The sequence below is a fragment of the Pelodiscus sinensis genome, chromosome 9 (assembly GCF_052426305.1).
Source record: "Pelodiscus sinensis isolate ZL-2025 chromosome 9, ASM5242630v1, whole genome shotgun sequence".
NCBI lineage: Eukaryota > Metazoa > Chordata > Testudines > Trionychidae > Pelodiscus > Pelodiscus sinensis.
The window spans coordinates 62,610,121-62,632,037 of NC_143060.1; the positions used below are offsets into that span (position 1 = coordinate 62,610,121).

A 21,917-nucleotide genomic window follows, 5' to 3' on the forward strand; every position below is an offset into this window, starting at 1 on the left:
GCACACTGACTGTCCCCTCCTACCCCACCAAAAAACAATTATTTACCCTGAGCCTGATAATAAACAAAAGTGTTTTTATTAAATACAAATAGTAAGAGTTAAGTGGTTGCAAGTGAAAACAGATCAAAGTAAGTTACGAAGTTAAAATGAAAAGAAAACACATAGCTAGTTCTAACTCATTAAAAACTTATTGCAAACAGATTCTTACCCTAATGAGCTATTCTTGTTCTAGGCATAATCTTCAGGTCAGAGACCACCTCTTATCTTGACCTGGGTCCCCAGCCCTCTTTGGAGTGTGTCACATCCATCGAAGATAAAGGGCTGATAACTTTCCCTTGCTTAAATAGTCTTTTCCCCAGGGCAGGAATCTTTTATTCTACATTCCCCTTTCCGTGGAAAAATACCTGCATCAAAACGGAATCCCAAAACCAGATGGAATGGTTGCATGTCTTACTAGTCCAATCACCTATACAGGACAAACAAGGCTATTTTCAAGATGCTAACTTAATCACCAAATCATTAAGGCTTTGGATGGAAACAGGGGGGGAGGGGTGGAGGGGGAGGGAGAAAACCAATAATGGCTTTTATTAGCATATTTAAAACTATAAACAGTCTCATACTTCATATTTCTAACTTTACATACAAGAATAATACATGCACCAAAATAGGAAATACAGATCCAGTAGACTGTATTATAAAAAATTAATAGGTTACAGGAGGCATTTTGCCCAAAGCATCTACGGAAGTTATGCATATTTATATTCATAAGCCAATTCATAAGGGAGGCAGGCACAATAAGCACCCAACCTGGATATAAACCTTTAGAAAAATAGAAGAATTTGTTTAAAAATTGGGATATTTGAATTAACGATTTGGCACCATTTAGGTCCTGAGAGTGCTTGATTAGAAAGGTTCAACCTGTACTGGAAGTAAGTGCATTAGGAGGTAGAGAATTTATAATGGAGGATTATTAGTAAATATAACAAGAAAATCTTAGAGATCTGTATTGTTCCCTTCCCTTGGATAGTTGCTGCCCCCCCCCCCCCCAACACTGGTCCATGTCAATTTTTTATGAGACTGCATGGTAATTTTGTTTTCAATACAAGCCTAGAATATTTGTTCTGTCCACATTGACTGACTAACTGTATATTGATAATTGATTGTACATGTCTGGTTCTAGATGCTAGGGATGTAAAAGAGTGGTTGAATAGTTGACTACTCACATTTCCCATCTCCCCTTGCTGCCTCTAAATCAGAAGCAGGAAGGGGGAGGAAGCAGGAGCCAGTGTTGGGGGGAGCCAGCTTAAAAAGCAGGAGCCGGTGGCGCGGTGTATGTGGGGAGCAGGGGAGGCAGAGGTACAGTGCAGGACCCGCTTCAATCCCTGCTCGCACCGGGTCCCCAACTGTTGCGCCTCTGCATTTTAAATGTAGTAAGAGCCACCTGGCTCCTTCTACATTTAAAAGGCACAGCACGGGACCTGGCGCAAATGGGGATTGGCCCCCACTGCTGCAGCTCTGCCTTTTAAATGTAGTAAGAACAGGGCGGCACCCAGCTCCTACTACATTTAAACTGTGGAGCTGCAGCAGGGGTAGTGAGCATCCCCCCCCCTTATCAACTAATTGAGTAGTCAATGGAAATTCCATCAACTCCTCAATTAGCTGATTAATCACAATTTAACATCCCTGCCAGATGCATTGATAAACTGCAGCTTGGTCTAGAAGAATTAAGTGGCCTGATCTGAGAAACACCATCTAAGGTAAATGTGGACCTGAAAAAAATCCAGCATTAAAGTCAGCTAACACTCCTTGGTCTTAGCAAAAAGGGGTTTTCGGAGATAAAACTCCATTTAAATACTGGCTGTAACACAACTGGCAAATCTAGTTGGTTAGATTTCAGCTTTAAAGTCTAACTAGCGCATTGGCAAATTCATATAACTGAGTCTATTCATGCTTGCCCTGCTTCCTCAGATTACCAGAATGTAGTATCTGCCTCAGATTCAAGCAATCCGATCTCCTCCAGACTTTCTAGTCCTTAAGGACAGGTTCTCCTCCCTGCCTCGCACTTTGCTTTCAGTTTTTAGGATTACAAAGAATACTTTAAAAAACCTAAACCCTTTCAATTTTGGCCAAACATACATAAAGAATGACCTTAATGAAATGCCACAGTTCAGACCAAAACACTTTCTTTAGGGTTTTTCCCCCACAAAAGCCATTTCAAAAGCAATACATTAATACAAAGGCATAGAGAGGTTCAAGAATGTCAACCTATTTCATTCTCTACTTGTTACATAATGTTTACATAGCACCACAAACTCAAATTTACACAGCTCTTTATAGAAATACAAGCAATGCTGTCCCTGCCCTAAAGACATTATAATCTGAACTAGACAAAAGCAAGGAATTATGAAAAGGGATGAAGGAATAGATTCTGCTGCTCTACTCTGCACTAGTTAGGCCTCAGCTGGAGTACTGTGTCCAGTTCTGGGCGCCACATTTCAAGAAAGATGTGGAGAAATTGGAAAGGGTACAGAGAAGAGCGACAAGAATGATTAAAGGTTTAGAGAACATGACCTATGAAGCCAGGCTTCATGAACTGGGCTTGTTTAGTTTGGAAAAAAGAAGATTAAGGGGGGACATGATAGCGGTTTTCAAATATCTAAAAGGGTGTCACAAGGAGGAAGAAGAAAATTTGTTCCTCTTGGTTTCTGAGGACAGGACAAGGAGTAATGGGCTTAAAGTGCAGCAGGGGAGGTGTAGATTGGACATTAGGAAAAAATTCCTAACTGTCAGGGTGGTCAAATATTGGAATAAATTGCCAAGGGAGGTGGTGGAATCTCCCTCTCTGGAGATATTTAAGAACAGGTTAGATAGACATCTGTCAGGGATGGTGTAGACGGAGCTTGGTCCTGCCTTGAGGGCGGGGGGCTGGACTCGATGACCTCTTGAGGTCCCCTTCCAGTCCTATTATTCTATGATTCTATGAATAATTCTGACAAACAAAAGAACAGTAAGATTAAATTCCAGTATTTATTTTTAAACTGTAATAAGGTAGTGCTAAAGAGGATAAGATTGCATTGGTGGGATACTCAAAAATGATCTGAAACTGACAAACCTGCATACTAACTGTAGATTAACTCTCTTGGAACTAGAACATGCACTCTTGGTCAGGACCATTTGGAAAGCATCATCCACACCAGGGCTTTTTTGCCAAACTACAAGTGAAAGGTTTTATGAAAGCCAAGGCTCTGACTCCATCCCATTTCCTTTTCACTTAGGGTGTGTCTACACTGCATCATTATTTTGAGATAACTAGCATTATTTTGAAATAACATCGTGAGCGTTACACAGCCATTCCGTTAGCTCATTATAATTGCAAAATAACAGACGGCTTATTCAGAAATCTGTAAACCTCATTCTACGAAGAGTAACACTTATTCCGAAAATAAGACGCTCCACTTCTGCTAGTTGGAAATAGCCCCTCACCAGGGCCATTCTAAGTTATTCCTCCCCAGTGCCTCCTGGGGCTCTAAATCGAGATAGCACGTCTACATTAGGGAAGCCTGCCTCGGACTAATTTTGAGGCTTCCCTGCAGTGTAGATGTGCTATTTCGGAATAACTATTCCGGAATAGATTATTTCGAAATAGCCCCGCAGTGTAGATGTATCCGGGGGCTACGTCTACACTGGCATGATTTTCCGGAAATGCTTTTAAGGGAAAAGTTTTCTGTTAAAAGCATTTTCGGAAAAGCGCGTCTAGATTGGCAGGACGCTTTTCCGCAAAAGCACTTTTTGCGGAAAAGCGTCCGTGGCCAATCTAGATGCGCTTTTCCGCAAAAAGCCCCGATCGCCATTTTCACCATCGGGGCTTTTTTGCGGAAAGCAAATCTCTGCTGTCTACACTGGCCCTTTTGCGCAAAAGTTTTCCGGAAAAAGACTTTTGCCCGAACGGGAGCAGCATAGTATTTCCGGAAAAGCACTGACAATCTTACATGAGATCGTCCGTGCTTTTGCGGAAATTCAAGCGGCCAGTGTAGACAGCTGGCAAGTTTTTCTGAAAAAGCGGCTGCTTTTCCGGAAAAAGTGGCCAGTCTAGACACAGTTTTAGTGTTTTTCTATTCTAGGAGTATTTCAGCAAATTCTGCTCCTGCTGATGCAGCTTAGATCATCAAAAAAGTTCTTTTGTCTGTATAATTTAGACTAGTTTGGCAAGCACCATAACCTTTGCTGCAAAGGCAATTTATGGTGGTATAATTACATCTATTCTAGGGCATTTGTAGGTATTAAAATGTCTAGAAAAAAAAAGTCATACCCAATTAACATTACTATATCAGCCAAAATTGCTAGAGCAGATTTGGCTTACTCTATCTTAAAACAGTGCTGGATTCAGTAAAATTGAAACCGTGTTTTCAGTCTCGTGTTTTCAGTCTCGAGAAACTCAAACAAAAGCTTAAAGGTTCCCAAGAAGAGAGGAAGGTAAGTGGCAGGGAAAATTCATTCTGCCATTTTAAACTGGTATTACCTTTGTCGTTTGAATGCTAGAACCAAGACGCTTGAGGGGCTCATTCTTGAATCCCTTTTTGCTGATGACTGTGCACTTATGTCACATGAGCAATCTGATCTCCAGCTTATTGTCAACAAGTTTGCTGAAAACACTCGCCTCTTTGGTTTGACCATCAGCCTAGGAAAGACCACGGTACTGTTTCAGCCTGCTCCAGGATCTGCTTCTCTCCCCCCTTCAATCTCTATTGAAGGAACAGAGTTAAAAACAGTGGACGCGTTGAAGGACCTCGGCAGGGTGACAGCCAATGATGGCTCCCTTGATAAAGAAATCTAATGCCTGATTGGCTTTGCAGATCCTGGCATTGGCGCCTGAGAGCACGAGTGTTGAATCAGCACAATATTTGACAATCCACTAAACTGAAAGTGTACAGGGCTGTAGTCTTGACCAGCCTCCTGTATGAAAGTGAAGCCTGGACCTTGTATAGGAAACATGTGAAACTACTGGAGCGCTTCCACACACGCAGCATGAGGTCATTACTGCATATTCGATGGCAGGACAGAGTCACAAACTTGGAAGTCCTTGACAGAGCAGGAACCACAAGCATTGAACCATGATTCTGAAAGCCCAGCTTCGTTGGACAGAGCACATCATTCGAATGGAGGAGTCAAGAATTCCTAAGCAACTCGTCTATGGTGAACTCTCCCAGGGCAAAAAGAATCAAGGCAGGCCTCATAAGAGGTATAAAGACTGTGTAAAGGCCAACATTGCTCATGCTGGATTAAAGCCAAAGCAGCTAGAGCAGCATGCAGAAGACCGAACAGGCTGGTGTGCTCTCGTACAACACGCGTATGACAACTTCGAAGAGCAGCGACGCATGCGCCTGATTGATGCTCGTGAGAGGAAAAAAGCAACAGTAGCAGAAACACTGACAGAGCCAGGACAATTCCTTTGCCCTTACTGTGAATGCCCATGCCGTTCAAGGCTTGGACTCCTCAGCCATATGCGAGTCCACAACCGATGAGCCTGTGCAAGTTCAAGACGTCATCGTCGGACATGACGGACTACCAACAACAACAACTTACTAAATAATCTTTCTCCCTGAAATACTGTCTTTATTGATTCCCACTCTTGAGAGGTTAACTAGTGTTAATCACCCTAAGAGGAGGCAGGTCTAAGGAGAATAGGCCTCAGCATTCAGATCTAGCTGTGTCATTGAAATGCTGCGAAGGTTTACCACAATCTTAGAGATGTCTCAGACATGCTGCGTCAGCTGCTAGATTGGGTCAAATGTACTCTAAGCCTAGATGGCATGGGAACACCTCTAAGGGCATAACCAAAGCTCCATGGTTTATTAGCATATTAAGCCTCGTCCCCCAAACATCCCACCCAAATCTAGTCCACATTTACAGAGCATTTTACACTGGACTGAAGAGATGCAGATCCTGAAATGCTGCTGCTAAAATTCCCATCATGGCAAGCTGCATAACTACACTATCTTGAGTATTTTCTAACCCTGAGAACTGGCCTTCCTGGAGCTACTGTTTTAACATTAGATCCTGCAGCAGTCTGCCCTCTGGGATATAAATAGATACTCATGGACATTCCAAAAGCTTTTCTTGCCAGTTAAGAAGTCTAACTTGCAATTTCCAGGATTCAAACAAGCACAGCCTGAGAGCTCAGAGATATCCCCACAACTGAACTACCTGATAGCACTGTATCTGTGGCGCAAATCCTAAGACCGAGGCCTATGTCTGGGGGCTTTCAGATAGATATGACAATAAAGTGATCTAGGAACTCAGTAGCCTAAGTCTCAATGAATGTCAAAGACACTCAAGGACCATGAGTAGAGGTGGGTAGTGACTGGTTTTCCTATCCATCAAGAATTTTAGATAGCAAAAAATGTCTTCAATCAAGACAAAATTTTAAAAATCTTTGTTTTATTTGTACAATTTTTTTTACCTTATAAAGTATAAATTACTAAAAGGTCAAACTAAAAAGCAATTTCAAGACAAAAACGCCCTGTTTATATTTAGAAAGTATCAAAATGGGACATTTCAACAATTTTAAAACAACTTTGAATCCAAGAGATTAACTCTAACCTCTAACTCTAACCCATACTTGAAAACAAATAGTTTAACAAATCAGCATTTTCTGATAACAAAAAAAAAGTTATGTAGAAAAGTTCTGCATCTCTGCTCCTAAGTCTCTTTCAAAAACTAGACTTAAGTACTTTTGAAAATTCTGTCCTGTGCCTTTAAAGAAAGAAAAATGTGAAAAGTGTTACTCCCTGTAGCTTGTGTTGGGAGCACTGCTGTTGCTCCATGAAGGCAGAGAAGGGGTGTTTAGGAAATGAAACACCAAACGTGGATCCTACCTTGGGGTCAAAGCTTAGGAGACAGAGAAGCCCCTGGGGTCCAGGCCCTGGGATAAGTAGGGTGACTTTAAGCCCTTGCACAGGGGGCTGACGTGGATAGGGTTGCCAGATGGTCCCCCCCAAAAATACCAGACACACAGTATTTTGGTCAAGCAAAAAAAAAAAAAACACAGGATAAGTACTGGCTCTCCCAGCCACTCCCCCCGTCCCCGCTAGGCTTCTGATGCACCAAGAGCGGTGATCGCAGTCCCGCCTCCTAACCTGGGAGTCCCGGCTGGGAGGTGGGGCCGCAATCGGCACTGGGAGCCTGTGATTGCGCGGAAGCCTGGTGGGGGCGGGGGAGTCCCAGCTACTTCCCCCACCTCTGCCAGGCTTCTGCGCAATCACAGGCTCCTGGCGCCGATTGTGGCCCCGCATCCAGCCACTCCCCCCGCGCATGCCAGGCTTCCATCCAGTGCACAGCCGGAAAAAAATCAGAGAATACCGGACATTGCACATGTCCGGTATTCTCTGATTTTTTTTTTTACCAGACAAAGAGCGCAAATACCGGACTGTCCGGTAGAATACCGGACACCTGGCAACCCCAGCAGTGGAGCCTGTGCTTTGGGCTGAAATGGGCTGAAAGTCACTCCCATCCCACACTGCACAGCTTATCTGAGGGGCTGAAAGATTCCCCAGTGCTGGTGCTGATCAGGGCTCTAGGTGGCTCTGGCATACACAAAAGTGGGCTCCCTCCTGGGCAGCACCTCATGCACGAGAATCTTGGACTTTCTGGGGGTGCCAGAGCAGCAGGAGAGCAAGGAGCCCACCAGCCAGACTGCAGGTGTGCGGAGTGCTCCTGCCAGGACTGGTTCTTTGCAGAACACTGGGAGCGGGACATGTCCCACTGGGGGGTGGGTTAGGGAGGAGCAGTAGAGGGAAGAGCAGGAAGGGAGGATGCAAAGGGCTGACGGGTGGGCAGCAGAGGTGACATTTGGTGCAGTCAAACGTCTGCCCCAAAAAAAACCCTTTCAATTGGGTCTCCCACCTACTATCAACCATCACAGCTTGCCTCTGGTCATTATTCCCCTTTGTCCTTGTAAAAAGGCGGAGAGAGAACTTGGAATCTGAAGGCAGATGCTTCAGAAAGAATCTTGTGCAATGTAAAATGCTCTTTCTTGCCCCATCTACCTCTAATTCCAAACAACACAACAGAGCCTGCAAGACAATAGCCAAATTGCAGACAGCAAGCCTCAAAACAGCAGCAACCCGGCTGGCGTGACTGCCACTTAGATGTCACATGATCTCCTGTTTGTGTCCCCCCTCATGAGAGTTCTCTGTTATTATCCCGTCGCAGCCACTTCTGGAAGCACTAAACCTCCATAACCCCTTAAATTAAACGGCGCATCTTTGGCCTGTAGGGGTTAGCCCCTTACTATGTGATCTTAAAAAGATGCTCTGGTAGCTCTTACTGTAATAAAAGTTTCACTGAGGTGATGGAAAGATTGGTACGCTCCCCAAACAGCATCGCAGAAATCAGATGTAATATAGGTTTCCATTGTGGAAAAATCCCTACATTTTGAAGTGAAACAGCCTAGACCTGTTCTACTGGTCTTGGAATATGCTGCAAGGCGTTATCACACCATAAAAGTGCCTCTGAAATCGTACAGTAGGTCCACATCTCAAAAGCTAGTGGCTCCTCACTTCATGGACGAGCCCTTGGGTTTGGGTCGCCCCTCCCCCTGTCCCTTCCCCTTTAGGCTTATTCTCCACTTGCTTTCTGAGTTTCAATCTCTTTTTTTTCTCCTTACTGGTGCTCCTCGTCTTCCCTGTTAATTTTAATTCCATACAAGTTGACAAAGTGTTATGTGACTATGGTTAGCCTGCACTCCAACAACTTGATGCCATCACCATTTATTTTTGTCTAAGTAATTGCAGATACATTGGACTGAACTGTAACTTGAAATATTTGCCCATAGAGAATTCTTGGCATAGTCTCTGTTCAGTCAAATCAATGTATGTAGTTGTGTAGCATTTCTGGGAAAACATACTTGCAAGTAGTTTTTCCAGTGTCTTACTGCAGGTTTCTATTGATTTCCCCAAGCATATTGAAGTAGGTCTGCACATTTCATTCAGACAACTCCCTGTGTTGAAATGGAGCGCAAGACAGTGCAGTGCTACAGGTGAAACAGTTAAGGTTTATTTTACTTCCCTAACTGTATTCTGCATGCACTAGTTTCCTGCCTTCTGGACAGAAAACATTACACATTCAACTTCTCTCCAATTTAACCCAAAGTAAAGTCTCTTGCTTTAGTGGATCAAAATCCAAATAGATTAAGAGAAGAAAAAAAGACACTGAAAAGTTTCACCACCTTACATCTTTGCTACCATAACCTGAGCCCCACAACTTACCATTGCTTGCCTCGTCCCCTTCCGACTTAGGCAAAAAGATGCTTCCCAGATCATCTTTTCCACAGATCATCTTCTTCACATACTTCTCTGACCTTGTTTTCCCACTTTGTAATTCCCTTCACTAGCTTCCACTTTTCCTTCTGTACCCACTTTACACTGCTCACCTATACTTTCGGGCTCTACACAATTCTGGTTCCACTTACAGTGTTTTCTAGTCTCCTCCTACATTCCACAAGCTCCACCCAACCTTGTCTCCCAACTTCTTTTTCATCTCAGTTCACTGTCATTTCATATAACTGCTTTTACTTGGAGTAACCTGCCAATTAAAATTTACCAAGTAGATTCCCCTCTTCCTTTAGAAAGATAACCGAGATTAACCTTTTGCAACAAGCATTCAAGATATAAAAAACACTTTGTGTTTATGCTGTTTTATTTAGTCTGTTTTATCAGCTCTTTGTTTCTTCATCTTAAGATTGCACAAGAGAATTTCTTGTAAAACTACTTGTGTTTTTATAAGTGCAGAGAAACGCACCCTCATGTGTACAGATTCAGAGGTTAGATTAAAATGAACTTCTACTTTTATCATGTATGACTGAAAGTTCCAGTGGGACTTTCCCTACTTTCTCCATTTAGAGTAGTTACAATCCCTTAACAAATCAGAATTGCAAATTTGAGTCTGCAGATTGTAGCTTCTAAAGTCAGTCAGCTGCTTAGCATGTGGAGTCACACCTGTACCACAGGCAGTGTCTGCTTGGCTCAATTTGGATAAAGCAATGAGTAATTTCTCAAGACCATGCTCCTGCAGGCTTCTCAAAGCACACTGCAAAAGGTTAACTCTCTTGCTGGATTCTCCTGTTTGTAATTGGTGTATTTAATTCCCTTGCTCTGTATGCCCACATAAATAATCTTTACTTTCTGACAGACAACCGGCAGAAGAGGAGAGCATTTAAATATTACTCATAGTCATAACAACTTAGTACACGAGTGATACCAGGGATTAATATAGCACATGATTTTATTTCTAGCCAAGAGAGTCATCTTACTCATATCCTTAAAAATTCTTCCTAACTGACCTTTGTAACTGAAACACCAATTAATATGTAATTAATGTTTAAAAACAGCCTTCAGATAGTTATTTGGGATCTACAGTATTCCAATTTACATTTTATGAGGTATGTTTCTCTTATACATAGCGTAACTGGCATTAGTATATTGGTAGTATTCTTTCCTTCATGCCCATGATTTTCTTTAGTGTCTTGGTTGTTGTGGGTTTTTTTTGTTTTTTTTAAACACCTTAACAAGTAGTCCTGTAGCACCTTAGAGACAGACAGACAGATAGATAGATAGTATCATGAGCTTTTGTGGGCAAAACCCACTTCCTCAGATGAATCATGAAAATTCAGAGGTGGGTTGTGCCCATGAAAGCTCATGATACCAGCTATATGTTTTGTTAGTTTTTAAGGTGCTACTAGACTAGTAGTTGTTATCTTGGCTACTCTCTAAGGTGCTGCAGAACTATATATTTTTTAAAGTTACAGACTAACATGGCTACCTCTCTGAGACTTTTGAAGTGTTGTTATAAATCCAGATACCATTCACATCTATGCACCTAATTGCAGAACCATGTAGTAAATAGATTTTTTCACCTGTCCACAGGTTCTAAAGTACCATCTCACTGGATCACTAGTACCTCTCCCCAGAAACTACTTCCAAAATTCTAGACTCCAGAACCACTTACGCTGATCATGCCCAAGAGGGACAATATCCAGTGCTGCAGTGACATATATATCAGGCCTTATATCTTGAGACTGTGCCGAGACAGAGATGCAAGCTTTAAAGCAGGGAAGCATGGAAATTCCTACCTCACTGGCAGATCTATGGAATCCTGGGCATTAAAACCATTTTAGGCCACTTTTTAAGAGGTTACTATGGCTCCTTCTGAGAACTGTATGGTTGGTTTCATGGGAAGCAGAGGAGGCTAACTTCACAGGTAGAAGGATACAAAACAGTGTCAACAAGATCTTTAAAACTAGTACATTTGTAATAGTTTTCCCTACCTACAGATACACAACAGAGTGATCTTGGGTAAAGGTTCTATCAGTCTGTGGCTGGAATGATGTGAATAACTTACGCAGCTACCCCGAGTGATGTGGATCTAGTCTTCATACCACAGCATCCAGCTATGTATCCCACTGACACAAATAACGAATTTATAGCTATAGCAAAGGAGGCTGAAACAAGCCTGAGAAGTCCTTTGCCAGTGACCACTATTGTCCAGTTTACCAAGAGAAAAGGGGAAACTCTACCTCAACTTCCCTCTGACCGTCTGACTGTAACCAAAATGACAACAAGAACATGAAGTTTGCAGACAGCATCGTCTTCACAGTACATTAACCCAGACAACAGCTGAACATATTTTATATATTATATTCAACTGCAGCCGTGACCTGCTTAATCAGAGAGGAAGAGAAAGGCTCTCTGGCTATTCTACAAATACATTCAAAAGGAAAAAACCCTTCATCACGGTCAGTGTGTCTTACCTCCTTCTCCCTGTTGAGCAGCACCAGCTGACTGTCGGTCAGGATGCAATATTTTCTCTCCCATGTTGTAGTTTCAGAATAGGGAGACTGGCCGCAAGACAGTCTGTGAGTAGGTGGCCCTTTCACATCTGTGAAAGAATAAAACAATCATTAGAGAGCTTCATTAGCCATCTCCTCTGTAAGTAGAAAGAGTGTGAAACAGCAAAGTGCATTTAAAATGAGTGCATGTTTCGGAATATTAAGAGTCTACTCTTCCCACTAATCACCTAAGTGGAGCTTTATATAGTCACAGTACAGATATTAACACAGATATTTTTTATTTACAATAGAACTGTAATAAATAAAAAGCACCTGAGGCACCTGTAAGTTACTGTGCTAAGAACTAAAAAGCTAGAATAAAAGTAAAACCAGGTAGCTTCCACACTCACCCCCTCTTCCCTCATAAACATTAGTCTTTATTTTTATTGCCCTTCACTCCTGAAAGGCCTGAGTAATACACAAGCCGTAAGCCTTGCACGTTCATAAATGTGTGCAACTTCAGACCACAGCTGTAGACTCCCAAGCTGTGTTCCCCTCTGAGAATGGCCTGCCAGCAGCTCCCTCTCTAAGAGGTTTCCCCTTCCAAAACGAGGCAGGAGAGTCACTCCCATTATAAAGATGATAAAGAAAGAGACATAAAAGTCTGCTCGTGTTTGCAGTGGGAACAGTGACCCAGTGGGAACAGAATTCCCGCCTGCCTGATTCCCAGTGTGGCAAGGCAAGGCAGTCTAGTGGACTGAGCACATTTATTCTTAAACGTGTTTGGTTTCCCATGTCGTGCACTAACTACAGAGGCGTGCTGCATCTTATCACTAACAAGATTTCTTTCTATCCAAGTGCAAAAAGATGGACATTGTACCCAAAGGACTGAAAGTGAACAACCCATTAAGATTTTATGTGTGTTCATTTTTATTTTGATTTGGTATATATGGTCATGCCTATTTTCTTCCACAATCTGATCTGAGGAAGTGGGGCTGGCCCACGAAAGCTCATCACCTAATAAACCATCTTGTTAGTCATTAAAGTGCTGCATAGTCCTGTCTTTTGTTTCAAGCTTTCTCCACAACTGGGCAAGAGAACACACCTGTTGTCTTGCCTGCAGTTCCCCAAAACTTACATGTGCGTGTCTGTGTCACACCCCACACGTGGCAGTCTCCACTCAGGAGCAGCCAAGTCTGGAACAGCAGGACGTACTGCACATCAGGAGTGAGGAGACTGCACAGAGCTATTGCTGGGTTGGTATTGTTGAGGGCAGAGATAAGGACTGAGGTCGCTGTTAAGAGATTTGTGGGGCATCCACAGTTGAAATAAGGGGCAGTATAGGTCAAGATTGATGTTCAAGTCTAAACAAGCACATCTATCTGAGGAACAATGCACAGCGCTGGGTACGATCATTTATCAACATGTAGGAAATAAGTGCAAATCTGTTCACATGATTCCAAGTAGACGCATTGACTATGTTGTAACATTACATTTTCTTGCTAGTTTACATTCTAGTTTCACACTGTAGTTTCACACTGTGTTATCTTTGCTGAGAGCCTAATGATTCCTAATGCTCCTTGCCTTTCACTTACAACCCACAACTGAAACCAATTTGTACAGAGCTCAAGATGTTATAATTGTTAGACTTTTGTATCTTCCCCGCTAGAGGCCAGCAAATCCTCAGACACTGCAGAATGCACTCAGTTTTAGGAGGAAAGTAGAGTATAAACTTGTATCATTAGAACTAACTATTTAGCCCTCAAAGACACAATCCATCTCAGATGCTATACACTCTCTACATTCTATGTGCTTAGTAAAACCATTATATGCACGTGAGAAGAGTTAATATTTTTACAAATTTTTCAAATAGGTAAATATAATCTTATAGCTCTAAGTAAGTGTTGATGAGAATCTGCCAGCTTGTAAACACTGACTCAACTGAGCTAAGTTTCAGACTGTTGCAGCAGGAGTTCTCTGATCATTCAGAAAAATATTAAAAGACAGGTGTATATTTTAGGGAATGATTCATGAAATCATTGGCATTGAATCTGCCAATACATTCATATTTAGGTGCTATTCTACCCAACTCTTGAAATGTAGGCTCAATTTAAAATAGTAAAGAACAATTCTGAAGCACAATTATTTTCTGTGTTTTTCAACATTCTTGGAAAATTCCGTTAAATCAGATCATCTCTATTATTAGGAAACAAACAAACAAACAATCAATCTGGCCACCATAGACCATCCTAATATTATGAAGAACATAAATAACTCGGTCTAAAAATGAGCATTACACCCCCAGATGGCTTTTTTGGCCATTGACAAGTCAAGATTTATGAAACAAAGGATTTTACTTGATGTAATTGTGTCAAATGTGCACACAAAAGCCCCTTATTCATTTTTACCCTAGACAATCACAACAAAACAAAACCATATCAAATTAATCAGAATTATTATTTTTGGGGTAGATCTGTACAACGCAAAATCGTTTGCATTATAATTTCCACTCAATGTAGGTCTCACCAATATAGCATCCAATATTTCTACACTCAGCCCATAAGATTTATAGACTAGAATAACATCTTCCACAGCATGAACAACTATAGTATTTAACTGAGCATCAGGCTCAGAGGGTCAGCCACAGTTATGCTGTCAAGTGGGTTAGCTACGTCAAAACAGCTTTCCACACCAACTGCTGGCAATGTAATATGCCATCTTGATATAAGGAGCTGCCAGTAGCCAAGACAGAATGTACATCAGTGAAGAGCCATGAATGTCACACACAGCTTCTGTCATCTCTTCATGCTGACTTTACAACAGTCTAGAGTAAGACAGCGGAGAATGACTACAAGCAGATTTTTTTGCAGCTTTGGAGACCACAGTTTGGACATCCAGAGTGTAGGAACCAGGGGGAAAGCCTGTCTTGCAGACCCAAGGGAAACGGAATGCAAATTACATAGAGAATGCACCATGATAAAATGATATTTCTTGGTACTAATTTGTGTACATGAAATGGCTTCTCTTCCTGTGTCAAGCAATATCCCTATCCAGTGTCCCCATTTTTAGGGAGTGCTCTGAGGTGGCTGATCTCTCTACAGTATTCAAACAGCTGTGGAACACAAAGCTTGCCTGTGAGGTATTTTATTAGTTTAGATTGTAGACTATTTGGGATGTGGGTGTTTTTAAATCCCCACGCAAACATATGACAGTGCACTAGCACTGTCATAAAGGTACACAGTGGCATATAAATTCTTAGGCAAACAACTGCTCTGTTTCCTTGTGTACCTCATCTAAGGAACACAAGGATTACATTTGGATTTCAAGATGTTAAACAGTACTGTATATTAGTTACCAAAGGGATTTCAGTACATAAAAATCACCAACCACTGATTTTAGCAACCATGAGAGTCAATTGCCACCTGATGTTTGAAGCACTGTGGAAAATTAGTTAAATAACTGGGATCACTCTCTTAACTATAAGGTTGCTTCTCTTATTGGGGGGGGGGGGGGGGGGAGAGAGATTCAAAGCCCCAGGGCCTGACTTGTTTCTCACTGTGGGGCCATTTTGTAATGGTTTTGTGATTACAAAAACATTTGGCAGACCAAAGTCTCTCTTGGAAGGTAATTTATTAAAGAAGACCAATTGTGTAGCTTTGCTAAGTGTTTAGACCTGAACTACATGTGAAATATGGAAAAGAAAGGCACATTTGTAAATCTAACCCTTAATTTAAATCCACAGATATTATGCACAGTATGAACATGTTATGCTGTGCACCTAAAAAATGCAAGCACTGATGAGAGATTTTTCCCCTGTAGTCTGAGGCAATCCATTCCATTCTGCATCTTACAATGAGGCATTCAAGAAAGCAGATCAGTTAGACTACTCATAGGATCAAAGGTCACGCCCTATGACCCTTCAAATGCTAATATCAGAGGAGTAACAGCTTGAAAAAAATAGAACTCCCTTTTCTGTACATTTTCTCCTGCTAAACTGAGGAGAGCATCACTGCATGCCTGTCACATCACCTGACATACCAGAAGATCTACAACTGCATTGTTCTTTTTTTTTCCATGGCTTTGGATAATCCATTCATCGTGTCTATAAATGTCCACAAACCCTCCTTTCATTTAGCCATGTGGCAACTCGGACATTACCACTCTCAAACTAGAAGGCATCCATGAATGTGAACAATGGATTTACCATGACATAGCAAATCAAGGAATATGATTTAGTGTAGGGAGCAGAGGAAGAGACAGAAATAGCCAATGTCTAAGTTGGTCCCCCCAGAAAGAGATCGGACACTGAGTACTGAAGGGTGGTAGTTTTTTTGGGGTGGGTACTTATCATGTAAGTGGGTGCATTTCTGAATCATTTCATTATGAGCCTGCAGCATTAAAAACTACTACTCAAACAGCATTCAAAACAGAAGTCTAGCAAATTTCCTATACCAGGCCAGAGTATTATATAAAAAGAGAATGATTTCCAGAAATTAAAATGGACCCCAATGTCACCTGCTCTCAATGTGCCTTTTTGTTGCAGTAACAAAAGAGCATTGTCTCTCCCTTCATAATGTCAGCAGAAATATGCAATGTTATGCAGCAATAAGGAGATATTTTTAGTATTTAAAAGGAGGTGACTTTCCTAACCAAAAAAATAAAAAAATAAAAATAGTTCTGGGATTGAGGAATTTTGCATTATAACCACCTGTAGTTTTAATGTGCATTAAGTCAGCCCAAAATAGATAAAAGTCTGCACATCATGACCCAATCGCATCTCTTTCTTACAACCAAACAAAAAATCAGACACTGGAGTTTACTTGCTTTGAAAGTTATATTAAAAACAAACAAACAAAAAATTCTTTGCTTCCCTAGTTCTGAATTTAAACAACAAAAATCCCATACTTTAGTCCCAGGTTCCTATGCATCCAAGATTAAAGGGTGAGAGAGCAGCTTAAACTGGAGTGGAACTAAAAGCATAATTTGTAAATGTTTAAAGACTTGATACTTGAGAGTTTCCATTGAAATGTGATCAAATGAACAACAAACATTGTCTAAAATTACTAAATAGCGTCAAAGAAATAAACCTGAATAGTTCTGGGAGAGATTTGGGGCTTTTGTTTTTGGGTTTTTTTTTTTTAACAATATCAATATTCCAACCCCAAAAAGCAGTTCTCCCAGATGTCAAAGAAACTCATTTTTAAATATGCTCTTAGGATAAAACCGAGGCCTCATTGATCTCAATGCCAAAATTCTCACTAATTTCAATGGGACCAGGTTTTCACCCCCTAATGTTTCTGATACAGCTGCTTGGCAATCCCTTCATAACTAAATTAACAGCAAAGTGAGCCTGCAGGGAGGTTAGTTTTTATATATAACACGTGGGAGCGCTAACACACCTTTGCCATCAGGGTCCTGTAAATGGTGTCAGTGTTTTCATGCTGTTTTATATACTTACCATGGCGACAGGCTCTCAGAGGGCTCTGGGTAAATGCTGTCAGCTGAGAGCCTGTCAGCACCTCCTACTCTTACAAATATGGACAGGCAAAGCAGTTCAGTTAAAGTTGGCATCAGCCGGAACCTTCACCCAGCCTTTGACCTGAAACCGATACTTCAAATCTAGCTAGTCCAGTAAAGTCCCACTAAGAGGCACAAGAATCCTGAAAGGACCAAATGCAAACCTAGCAGGTCATTAAGTTAATGATATAAAAGGAAAGAAATGAGGGAAGGAGGGTGGGGACATGTTTGTGTGTCATTGCGTTTCAGTCCTTTGTCCGACACAACAGCTCAAGCTTCTACTAACGCAGCACTGCTCTAAAAGAAGCCATGAAAGTGGCCAACAAAGAATACCACCTAGAAAACAGATATTTTACCACCTCATGCAACCGCATAGCTTTCAGGTGAAGAATTGTAGGGATCTACTATACTGGTGAAGTATGCGGTTGAAAAATGTAGAGACAAATAGATCTGAGAGCTGTAAGCTTGAAAGCAATCGCAAGTTTCCAGATGGGTGCGATACAGATAAAAGATGAGCAAGAACAAGATCTGGGGTCTAGGAGAGTCTTCCAAGAGACACAGGCTCCGGCAGTAGGAAAAAGCACAGAACTCAGTGAAGAACATACTAACGTGTTCACAGGGCTCCCCCTTGTGTTTATCATTTCTCAAATTCCCAAACTCTGATGAAAAAATATCTTGTCCCATTTCTCAAGATAAGCATGGCTGAAGTAGAAGGAAGTATTCAAGTAAAAGTTAAAGTGCTCCATTAAGTGTTTTTTGGGGAGCTGTAGATGGCAAACTCTCCTCCAGGTTGGAACAGACACTTAAGTAAAGCAACAGCACAGCACTCAGGGTGTTACAGGGATGCAGATGCAGTCTGAGAAGAAGTGAAACCTAGCCCTGACCATTTGTAGTAATTAAAGATATGATTGATATACTACACGGAAGTGGAGCTGCTAACCATGCTGGTATGGTCACATTACCATTTGACTATCGAGGATTCCACTTGCAGATACAGCATTCACAGAGTGGGTTCAGATAACAAATGCTGTGGCCATGTTTCAGTCAAGAGGCAGCTGAATTTGAACGTCAGGTGAAAAGATCTGTATGAATTACATATTGGATTAAATGCACAAAGCATGTGGGGATGATTTGGGAAGAAAGGGTCTCCAATTTCAGAGGATGTTATTACAGAGGTAAGTGTCCAGCACTAATTCCTTGTGTTATATTTAGTACCTGTCTCCAACACACATTAACATGTACATAACTCCATTTAAACTGAATCGTGTCACTTTCTGTTGGCAGCTGCTGGTGCTGATAGATGCCTAGATACTTGTGTAGAAATGTGACCAAGGTAGGGTTGCCAGGTGTCCAGTAGTCAACGGACTGTCTGGCTTTTGGGGCACCTGTCCGGTTAAAAATTTCAGAAAATACCGGACATGTGCAATGTCCAGTATTTTCTGGTTTTCCAGCTGGGAGCCCAAGGGAAGCCTGGTGGGGGTAGGGGGAGTGCCTGGGAGGGGGGCGCGATTGGCGCTGGGAGCCTCTGGTTGCATGTGATGCCTTGGGGAGGAGGGGAAGCCCTGTACGTGCTCCCGAGTGCTGTTCCAGTGAGTTGTGGAGCCGTACCCGGACTCACTAGTGCTTCGCCGGAACTGTGTGCAGGACAGGCAGCGCCCTGGATCTGCACAGGCCCAGGTCAGTCCCGCTCCCCGCCAGCCAATTCGCTCCCCTGCCCTCCACGCCCGCCAACCCTCTCCCGGGTGGCCAGTTCTTCCCTCCTCCTCCCGATCTCCCCCAGCCAGCTCCGCTACCCCAGACCCTCCCCTTCTCCCACCAGCCCTGCTTCCCGCTGGCTGGCTCCCCCGTCCGATCTCCCTCAGCCAGCCCTGCTGCCCCCGAAGACCCCCAATTCCCCCGGCCAGCCCTGCTGCCCCGACCACTCCCCTCCACCAGCCCTGTTTCCTGCCAGCCGGTTCCCCCACCTGATCTCCCCCGGCCAGCCCCACTGCCCCCCTCCCTGCCCCTGCCTCCCACCGGCCACCCCCGCCCCTCCTCCTGGCCAGCCCCGCCCGCCTCCCAGCCAGTCCCCCGTCCGGTATTTTTTTTTTTTTAACTCACCTGGTAACCCTAGACCACGGGAGAGATAGGGAAGAGGGCAGTTTAGTCAGACCATCAGCACTTGTGCTCTGACAGGCCTTCTTACCCCAAACCTTTGCAACCAAGACTACCTGGAAAACCCATTTTCCACCAAACAAAGCTGTCAAATGCTGATGGAATTAAAATACAACTGTTAAGAAGTGGACACCAACTACTTTGCCCCCGTGCTAGTGGTGCTGGAATGCAAAGATAATCTTCTACAGCTTCCTTAATTTCCTCTCCCACTGGGCAAACCTACAACTGTAACCTAGTAACTGATCATTTGCATTTTCTTGGACTTTGAATGACCAGGGACAGATCCATGTCCAAAAAGGAACCAGGCATGATCTAAAATATTGGGTTTTTCCTCCATTTGAGGACCATATCAGACAAGGGGGAATCCACGTAGGTCATTGTGACTAAAAAGAAGGTTTAATTCCCCCATCCCCAACCCAAACAGGTCAAACAATTGATTGCATAATGTTATTTTACAGTAAGTAAAGCTCTTTTACGACAGCTTGTGATGTACTAAACTTGACAGTCATTTGGGGATTTTTGTGGGGAGTGTAAGAGGCAGAGCGCATGTGAACGCACACGAATACAAAAAATGTAATTGTGGTGCAACTTGCAGCCTCACCTCAGTACTGCATGATGGAGCAATTTGGCAGAGTGGGGCTGTATCCCCAAGAAGTGGTAACGGACTTCAAGCCCCTAGCCATTTTACAAGCCCAGGAAAAAATTATGAGGAAGCATCCCAGCAATTGGGAATCTATATATTTTAGTGTGTGTCAGTCTGCAAGTCTGCTCAAGAACTCCTCTGAAACAGTACAAACTAAGACCACCAAATCTGGTAGGCAGCTGCTTTTCCTAACTTAAAGCAAGGTCGGGGTTTGGTTGTGCCAGGACAACCAGAAGTACTGGAAAAAGGACTGTTTTCCATAACATGCAAAGGGAGGGGCTGATGTTTGGAGGGATGTGATACGAGAGTAGCCACTGGAGGCAGTGAGTCTGCAGGGGAAAGCTATCCTGGGGGGTGTCCACCAGGGGCAGCCATACCATCAAGAGAGTGGCCAGCAGGACTAGGGCTCTGCCATCTTGCCTGCCAACACACTGGTAAGTAGCCTCCGTCCCAAACCCTTCCCCACTCCCCTGGGGCCGCAGCAGTGGGGGTGGGGAGAAAACCCCTCTGGCAGCTGGAGACTGGGGGGGAGAGAAAATGCCTGTGCTGAATGGGACCCCCTGTCCTGAGTCCCTCTCACTCCAAACCTCACTCTTGCACCCCCCCTTACTTCCAGCCTCCTGCACTGCCCCTCGCATCCCTAAGGCCCTGCCCTGATTCCTGCAAACCGCCCCCCCCGCACACTACCAGCCCCCTACCCTAAAGGACCCAGGCAACACCTGGTAAGTCTGCCAGCATGCTTATAACCAAAAAGAAAATCCCAGTCTTTGGAAACTAAGGAAGGAGGGTGTTTTCCCCACTCTGAATATCTCTAGTGGCTGAGGGAAAAAACCCTGCAAATCCATTTTAAAATGGAAGGGTCTTGAATTGAACATCACCCAGAAGCTGTGGAATAATCTCAAGGCTGTCTGGGAATGCTGGACCCTCCTAGAGCGATGTTTGTTGGGAATCTGTTTTAGGGCAATAGATAATTTTCTAGAAAAAGGAATTTATCTACAATGAAAGTATGAAGGTTGCATATATGTTTACTTTCTGAGTGAAGTGCATGCGTTTGCCACCTCTTACGATTTCATTTTCTACTCTGAGATTTTTCTCATACATACAACCTAATCTATCGGCCAACGGGGTAATAGGGATGTTAAATATCCGTTAACTGAACAGTCAATTAACCTCAGGAATTCTTATCAGTTCCTCAACTATTCTGTAGTTGCTGGGGTTGGGGCTGGCAGCCAGTGCACTCTGGCCCCACTCCCAAGGAACCCTCTGCCACTCCATGCTGCTGCCACTTTATCAGAGGCAATAGTGCGGGGTGCCAGGCGGGAGCTGGTCTGTGAGGGGAGCCAGTTTAAAAACCAGCTCCCCTCATGGACAGGCTGCCTGTCGCCCTGTGCTGCTGCCTCTGATACAGAGGCAGTAGCCCCTGTCTGGGGTGCAGCTGAGCTCCTGGACCCAGTGCAAGCCAGAACTGAGCCGGGCTGCCTGTCCACCTGGCTCCTAATTCACTTTAAATTCAGAGCCACAGTGGGGGCAGGCCCCAGACCCAGCACGAGACATGACTGAGCTGGGCTGCTGGCCAGCCTGCTAAAAAATGTACTGGAGGGAGGAAGGGAGCAGAATGCGTGTAGTCTAACGTATTAACTGATAAGCAAAAGTGTATTGGTTAATCGACCACACTATTACATCCCTATAGTGTAAACTAGTGTATTAGCCAGCCTCAGCCCCTAATGTTTGGTATCCCAGATTTTTGCCTAACAGTATTCAAGTGCTTTAATGACACTT

At 43.2% G+C, this 21,917-nt stretch overlaps 1 protein-coding gene across 10 annotated transcripts in view; it reads right to left on the reverse strand.

Annotated features, from left to right (window-relative positions):
• The window catches only part of RASAL2 (RAS protein activator like 2), a 248,542-nt gene that overhangs the window by 124,255 nt on the left and 102,370 nt on the right, over nucleotides 1-21,917 (reverse strand). For 9 of the 10 annotated variants that reach the window (XM_075936872.2, XM_075936874.2, XM_075936873.2 and 6 more), the window contains exon 2: nucleotides 11,807-11,934. In XM_075936872.2, coding sequence (XP_075792987.1) covers nucleotides 11,807-11,934 — 128 coding nt within the window. Of the gene's footprint in view, nucleotides 1-9,266; nucleotides 9,712-11,806; nucleotides 11,935-21,917 lie in introns of those variants that run through there. The other variant, XM_075936876.2, reaches the window with a different exon arrangement.